This window comes from Nicotiana attenuata, unplaced genomic scaffold (assembly GCF_001879085.1).
Source record: "Nicotiana attenuata strain UT unplaced genomic scaffold, NIATTr2, whole genome shotgun sequence".
Classification (NCBI taxonomy): domain Eukaryota; kingdom Viridiplantae; phylum Streptophyta; class Magnoliopsida; order Solanales; family Solanaceae; genus Nicotiana; species Nicotiana attenuata.
This window is the reverse complement of record NW_017674635.1, coordinates 22,648-30,235: the sequence shown is the minus strand read 5'-3', so window position 1 is coordinate 30,235 and position 7,588 is coordinate 22,648. Positions and strand designations below refer to the sequence as shown.

General features: G+C 36.8%; 1 protein-coding gene across 2 annotated transcripts; it reads right to left on the bottom strand.

The window, feature by feature from the left end:
- Window positions 1–418: 418 nt before the first annotated feature.
- Window positions 419–4,951, bottom strand: LOC109219045 (calcium-dependent protein kinase 24). Of its 2 annotated transcripts, XM_019383450.1 has the most exons (10): window positions 4,578–4,951; window positions 3,695–4,037; window positions 3,537–3,584; window positions 2,921–3,044; window positions 2,661–2,804; window positions 1,798–1,950; window positions 1,492–1,607; window positions 1,216–1,383; window positions 856–1,089; window positions 419–755 (listed from the first exon to the last, which is right to left on the bottom strand). In XM_019383450.1, the coding sequence occupies exons 1-10, from the start codon at window positions 4,760–4,762 to the stop codon at window positions 609–611; spliced, it is 1,662 nt and encodes a 553-aa protein (XP_019238995.1). In that variant the 5' UTR covers window positions 4,763–4,951; the 3' UTR covers window positions 419–608. The 2 variants fall into 2 exon arrangements, with proteins under 2 accessions (XP_019238995.1, XP_019238996.1); XM_019383451.1 differs by lacking the exon at window positions 3,537–3,584.
- Window positions 4,952–7,588: the final 2,637 nt, after the last annotated feature.

Here is a 7,588-nt window from a genome sequence, read left to right as displayed (position 1 = left end):
TATAATAGTAAAGTGACTATAATAGTCAAGTGACGAAGCTTTATCTACTATAGCAATAAAGTCAATTCTACCCATTAAGGTGATCTTATTGTTATAATGATTAAAGTTTTGTGACTATGCTGTTATACTGTATGAAGTTTGGCTACTTTGATTTCACAGAAGGTAGTTTTATGTCTTCAAGTGTTATAGTAGGTAAAATCTAGTTATTTTAATGTCACAACAAATAGTTTTCTAGTTGTTTGAGGTAAAGTTCGATTACCAATTTGAAATTAATTTACACAAATTGGATTCCTTTTTGTAGAAGTAAAACTTTTCTCGATTTCCTAAGAGTGAATTTCGGTTAAAAATAGAAGCTAAAAGAAGAGTATAAAAGCTTCTTAGATCACTATCTTCTCCTTAATAGCAGAAAGATCAGTCATCCCCAAAATATCTAATGTCATATAATTACTAGCCTTTAAAACAGAGTGTGAAACAAGACGTATATATACTTGATTAATCAAAGAAGTGGAACAAAACCCTGTATACATTTCATTTTCTTTTTCTTTACATTCCTTAATTTTCTTCTCAGGTTAGGGAAATGATATAAGAAAAACTCAAGAATGGAAGAGTTAATTTTTCAGTTGGATGGATTTGTCTTTGAACAGTCTCATGCTGAGTGCATTTAGCATTGCTTTTGAGTATTGGCGTGAACCCATCTTCCAATCCATTCCTGTTGACATCATGACCTTGAAATCTTGGTAACTTATCCTTCCATCCTGCATATATATTAGCAAAATGAAGCAACCCAATAACAAAATAGAATAGAATTTAACTTCTCTATGCACTGACAATATGAGACGTGTTAAGGTTAATTACCTTATCCAAATCAGCATCAGATATGATGTCGTGGATCGCTTGATCATTCTTGGGGCCAAGATGATCATCAAATAAAGAAACTTTCAAATCTTCAAACTCAATGTATCCACTTCGATTCTTGTCAAATTGAAGGAAAGCTTGGCGGAGATGATCGTCGTTGCTTAACCTCTGTAAGTGTACAGCCATTGTCACAAATTCTTCACAGTTTAGCATTCCGTTTCCATCTACGTCAGCCTTTTCCATTATAACAAAACAAAATTTTCTTAATTAGAAGGTATATATATGTTATATCAACATATATAGAGTACTTAAATATTAGTAACAGAGTAATAAAAAAGAGAGCATTATTTATAAGCTTACAGCATCCATTAGCAATTGGACTTCAGGATCAGCAACAGATTGCCCCATCATATGTAGACCATCTTTGAGTTCTTGGAAGCTTAGGTTTCCATTTTTGTCACTGTCCATCATATAGAACATTTGTTTAATTCCGTGAACTTGATCTTGTGGTAAGTTATCTGCTACAACCTGTAAATACAGTTATGCGTGAAATATTCATGATACACTTGTTGTACGTCCAAGAAAGAGAAACAACAACTCCAATGAATGACGACGAATGTTTAATTAGGGACTTACTCTGAGAACTTTTTTCTTGAATTTATTCATCAAAGTAAATTGCTTAATCCTCGCTCTCACACCTTCTCCCAAACATACATTAGAGACCTTCTCAGCATTCTGTATCCAGTGATGTTCTTTAAACATCAAGAATTTATCAATTAGTCTGAATTTGCAAATTCCTAATCTTTCAGGATCAAACATGATGAAATAATTGAAATGATACGAGTTTAACAACTACTAACCTGAAAAATAAGATGGGTAATATTCTATAGCATATTAAAATACACGGGTCTAATATAATGATATTGTGATAGTAATACTTACCAAGGACTTCTTCAACTGTCAACCTATTATAAGGATTTGGATCAAGCATTCCTTTGACAAGGTCCTTAGCTTCATCTGATACTCTTGGCCAAGGATCTCTGTTAAAATCTATTGTACCTTTTACTATTGCGTGTGCAATTCCTTCTTCGGTTTCTGTGCTAATCACAACCAAGAAACCCCATATATAAGGAAAAGACAATTAGACAGTTCACATAATCTTTAAAACTAACAGAACTATTCAACCCCATTTGGAAAAACATACAATAGAGAAGATCAACCAACAACAACAACAATAACAACAACAAAAAATCTAGTATAATTATGGGATCCGGGGAAGATAGTGTATACTCACATGAGCGGACGACACGTTAGTCGAAGTCGCCGCTTCATCGGAAAATTTTACTAATACAATATAAACAGTGTTACGAATATAACAATAAAAGGGGACCACTTTACAAACGATCTTACTTGGTGTCCTCTAAGCTAAAAACATTGGTTAAACCAATACCAACACTATATTCGTTATACATTAATCAAAGTGATAAAAAATTAACAAATATAACATGCAATTATAGTATAACTTAAACGGATTTAGAACTTTAATTTAGAAAAAAAACTTACCCCTCTTTCTCTATTATTAAACTTATGAGTAGGCGAACTCTTCTCAACTTTTCATTTTTCATGTCATTACAATGTTTATTTTTTAGATGATGCACCACTTACAAAAAATTTCTGCGTACACCCCTGTGTACGCAGATCTTATCCCTACGTTGTGAAGGTAGAGAGAGTGTTTCCGATAGACCCTCGGCTCAAGGAAAAGAAGATCAGAATGGTGAACTAATTAAGTTTAAATGGTGAATTACCTGCCCAAAAAGGGGGAACGCCACATAACAAAATGTAAAGAATAACACCGGCACTCCACACATCAACTTCTGGTCCATAATTTCTTCGAAGAACTTCTGGAGCCATGTAATATGGGCTTCCAACTATTTCACCAAATCTCTGGCCTAAAAGATAAAATTATAATGTTCACTTAGATAAGATGCCAAAGCAATGCTCAAGATAATTATTAATTACGACAAACTCAAACACTAGTATAATTTTGGAGATGAAAAAGACTTACCAGGCTCAAAGAAAATAGAAAGGCCAAAGTCAATGGCCTTCAACTGAGCATTTTCACTTGTATTGGCATATAAAAAATTCTCAGGTTTAAGATCTCTATGAATTACGCCATGCTTGTGACATACCTATCACGAAGCATACAAGATTTTGTTTAGCAATTGCAAATAACTGAGCATATAGTTAAGTGCATAAAATTGAAAGAAGAGTAAACACCTTCCGGGTTTTGTAAACAAATAGTCTGTCAGATTCACTGTTTACTTTTCCTAGCTAGTATTAAAATTGTCTATATATTAATTATACATGGTTATACACATAATATACATAACATATACATATATTATGCACCTACCAGCTACTTTTAGCTAGTTTAGGATCTTGCACAAATAGCCGGTCATATTCATTGTTTACTTTTCTAGCCAGTATACATAGATTATATGTCTATTACACATTCGTCAGCTATTTTTAGCTTAAGCAGTTGGGTGGCTGGCTATTTTAAGTTAATGTATTTTTATAAGCAGTTGGGTGGGTGGCTAGGGGCAGCCCGGTGCACTAAGCTCCCGCTATGCGCGGGGTCCGGGGAAGGGCCGGACCACAAGAGTCTATTGTACGCACCTTACCTTGTATTTCTGCAAGAGGCTGTTTCCACGACTTGAACCCGTGACCTCCTGGTCACATGACATCAACTTTACCGGTTACGCCAAGGTCACATGGGTGGCTATTCAGGTTAAATCATTCAAAACAGGCAAATGGAGAAGAGAATACTTAATATAATTACCTGGACAACCTCAAGAATAGTCTTTGTAACACGAGCAGCAGCTCTTTCAGTATAATGTCCTCTTGCAACAATTCTATCGAAGAGTTCACCACCTTCACAAAGTTCCATAACAAGATAAACAGCCTCTTTATCTTCATAAACTTCCTTATAGCTAACAATATTAGGGTGTTTAGGCAAATGCCTCATTATCACTACTTCCCTCCTCACATCCTCCACATCTATTTCTGTCCTCAACTTGCTCTTTGCTATTGTCTTACATGCCACATTCTCTCCACTTTCCTTGTCTACACATTGGTATGTTATCCCAAACTCTCCTCTTCCTAACTCCTTCCCAAACTCGTACCTGTTAGAAGAATAATCACATAAACTAAAACACAAACAACTTTTCTTAAAGAGGTATTGTTTGTAAAAATACATACAAGTCCTTCAACATAAAAGAAAGTCGTATACTGCAAACCAACTTAGACATGACTTCTCGCATGAATTAATATAATTAAAAGAAGACTATTCAAAACAATAGCGGATTTACATGTACTATTGAGGGGTCACTAGACCCTGTAAACTTTGACAGAAATCTTATATACTATAGGTATTCTTTGAAAATGATTTATTTAAGTCACTTGACATTTGATATTTGACATCCTGGATACTAAAATCTTTAGGGGGCAATGGTTGAGCAGAATCATGTGCACCCATCGCCTTAAAATCTTGGGTTCGCCTTTGATTCAGAATAATCATCTTATTTTAATGAACAAACATGTTCGTTTAAATACAAAACTTAAATTTATATTTTTCCGTTTAAATTTAGGTTTTATATGAAAACGGAAAATACCAAGTCTCTTAATCCAAAGTTTATATATATATTACAACTATCTAATGATACCTCTTGTAAATGTCATCTCCAGATGGATCCTTAACGACATTTATGGGACGAGAGAATTTCTGGGATTTAGGAACGGATGTGCGGCTGGAGTTGATCTTGGAACAAGTTTCTTGATCAATAGGAGTAGGTCTCATTTTTGTTCTTTTCAAGAAATTTGCATTTTGTACAGACATGCAGGTCCCCATTTTTTGGGATGTTAGATTATATATTTTTGTTTTTCTTTTGTTATAATGTAGGTATAGCTAGATTAGCTTGAACGTAACATCCCAAGGGAACAGAAGATCAAAAGAATTAAATGCAGTGAAGGAAAACAATGAGAGAGAGGAAGGACGAGGGAGAGAAAGGAAACCCCAATCTTAGGGGAAGGGAGTTGATGAAGTCTTAAGCCAGGGGTATTATGTTGTTTTCTTGATTTCCCCGGTTTTGTCTCAGTCCCTTTGACCACTTTTCTCTTGTGGCATACAAATGCAGAAAAACTTACAAATTTAGAGGAATTATCCTATTTAATTTTTATTTGTTGTGTTAATTAGAGAATTAATATATAGTCCCATCTAGAAGACTAGCAATATGCATTTAATTACTTGTGCGTTATCGGTAACAATGTTTCATTTTTCTTATTATTTTTTTTTTGATATCTTATACTGTATTTAAGACAATCGAAGTTTCCATAATACAAAGTAATTAGATATGAGATACGAGGAAGCAACTAACTAAGCTTTTATATGTTATTAGATTGTTCAATAGTACATGGTATCCCCCCCCCCCCCCCCCCTTTTTTTTCCTTTCTTTTTTTGTTCGATATATGTTCCCTTTATGTAGGAATAGTTACTCTATGTATAAGGAGAAAGTTCTATTTATAGGTAGAGTTACCTGATATTTATGTTGGTGGAAGTAGCAACTATACCTCGTAAAATTAGTAGAGGTATATGTGCAAATTGACCTGGACACCGTAATTATAATAGATAAAAGTTTTGTTCTTTTTTCCTTTGGCTCTAAATCTAACCGATCCCTATTATCATCTACAAAAATGACTGCAATTTGTGAACCTTTTACGTGCATGATCTCTTTGACAACGATACTCAAGTAATTTCAGAGCAGCTTTTTTTGCATTTTGATTAGCCCGTGGAGTCATTTTCTATAATCCAAAAGCAAGAAAATGAAAAGATGCCAAATTCATCAAATTAAATTTCACAAAGTTGCACCATCACTAATAATAAGACTTCAAAATTGTTACGAAGTAAAAATTCAAAGCAAGAAGCCAAAAATTACAAAGAAGGTAGTAAATGTTAAACTACTATGATCGGATTTTAGAAAAAAGCTTATTCAAATTCACTGATTACACGATCATACATCTCATGTCCTTATTGAATTAGTGTTGTATGGGTCAAAATCTGTCTTTAGAATATTTATCCATGATTGTATTGGTCAAAATCTGACCACTCGGTCACGGCGGTAATTGTATGGGGTTGAATTGAATGATCACGTCCCCAAGTAAGCACGACCGACCGTATACACACAAGTCCAGCTGAAAAGGACGACTCAAGAACTGTACAAAGGACGACCTCGCAACCACGTCGGTCCCTCTATAGTATTTATTTTATCTTTATCTTTATGGTAGTAAAAACAGAGCCCCTCCGCTATATAAGGGAAGCGGGAAGGGAGAAAAAAAAGAAGGGGATTCATTTTCTCGACTACTCTCAGAAAAAATAACAAAAATTGTAATTTCTTGGATCCTCCAAGGGGAGACAGGATAAACTCCGATGATGAATAAAAATCTCCCAATTTTTATCTCTACGAAGGCTTCCGCTTTACTCTTCTGTCTTTCGATCTGGTATCAATTATAATTGACTATGATTTACCCCTCCTTGTATACTAATTGATTTGCTTAGAAATTGTCCGATATTTTTTAAGTCAAACAATTTGGCGCCGTCTGTGGGGATTTCCTAGTGAAAGCACTTAGTTCTTCCCGGATCGAAGCAAAAAGAGACACCAAGAGGTTCTTCCCGGATCGTGGAGGTGAAGAACCTCCCCCCGATTCGACTCCCCCTCATCCTCACACCGTGTCAGGGCGGAAACCGAGGCAAAGGCACTGCAAACGAGGAATCAAAAATTACCCTGAAGCAACCTGAATGTCACGGTCAAACAGATAATCATTCAGTTCGACCTCGCTCGAACTGGGACTCAGGCTAAGTGCCTTCGCCATCAAAGTATTACAGTTCGACCTCGCTCGAACTGGGACTCAGGCTAAGTGCCTTCGTCATCAAAGTATTACAGTTCGACCTCCCTCGAACTGGGACTCAGGCTAAGTGCCTTCGCCATCAAAGTATTACAGTTCGACCTCGCTCGAACTGGGACTCAGGCTAAGTGCCTTCGCCATCAAAGTATTACAGTTCGACCTCGCTCGAACTAGGACTCAAGCTAAGTGCCTTCGCCCTCAAAGTATTACAGTTCGACCTCGCTCGAACTAGGACTCGGGCTAAGTGCCTTCGTATTAAAGTATTACAGTTCGACCTCGCTCGAACTAGGACTCAGGCTAAGTGCCTTCGCCATCAAAGTATTATAGTTCGACCTCGCTCGAACCGGGACTCACGCTAAGTGCCTTCGTCATCAAAGTATTACAGTTCGACCTCGCTCGAACTGGGACTCAGGCTAAGTGCCTTCGCCATCAAAGTATTACAGTTCGACCTCGCTCGAACTGGGACTCAGGCTAAGTGCCTTCGCCATCAAAGTATTACAGTTCGACCTCGCTCGAACTGGGACTCAGGCTAAGTGCCTTCGCCATCAAAGTATTACAGATCGACCTCGCTCGAACTAGGACTCAGGCTAAGTGCCTTCGCCCTCAAAGTATTACAGTTCGACCTCGCTCGAACTGGGACTCAGGCTAAGTGCCTTCGCCATTAAAGTATTACAGTTCGACCTCGCTCGAACTAGGACTCAGGCTAAGTGCCTCCGTCATCAAAGTATTACAGTTCGACCTCGCTCGAACTAGGACTCAGGCTAAGTGCCTTCGT

Coding starts and splice junctions, on each gene's coding strand:
- LOC109219045 (XM_019383450.1), bottom strand. CDS start 4,762: ATGGGGACCTGCATGTCTGTACAAAATGCAAATTTCTTGAAAAGAACA. Junction 1,608..1,797: donor GACAGTTGAAGAAGTCCTTG/GTAAGTATTACT, acceptor TGATGTTTAAAG/AACATCACTGGATACAGAAT. Junction 1,384..1,491: donor TCAAGAAAAAAGTTCTCAGA/GTAAGTCCCTAA, acceptor CTGTATTTACAG/GTTGTAGCAGATAACTTACC.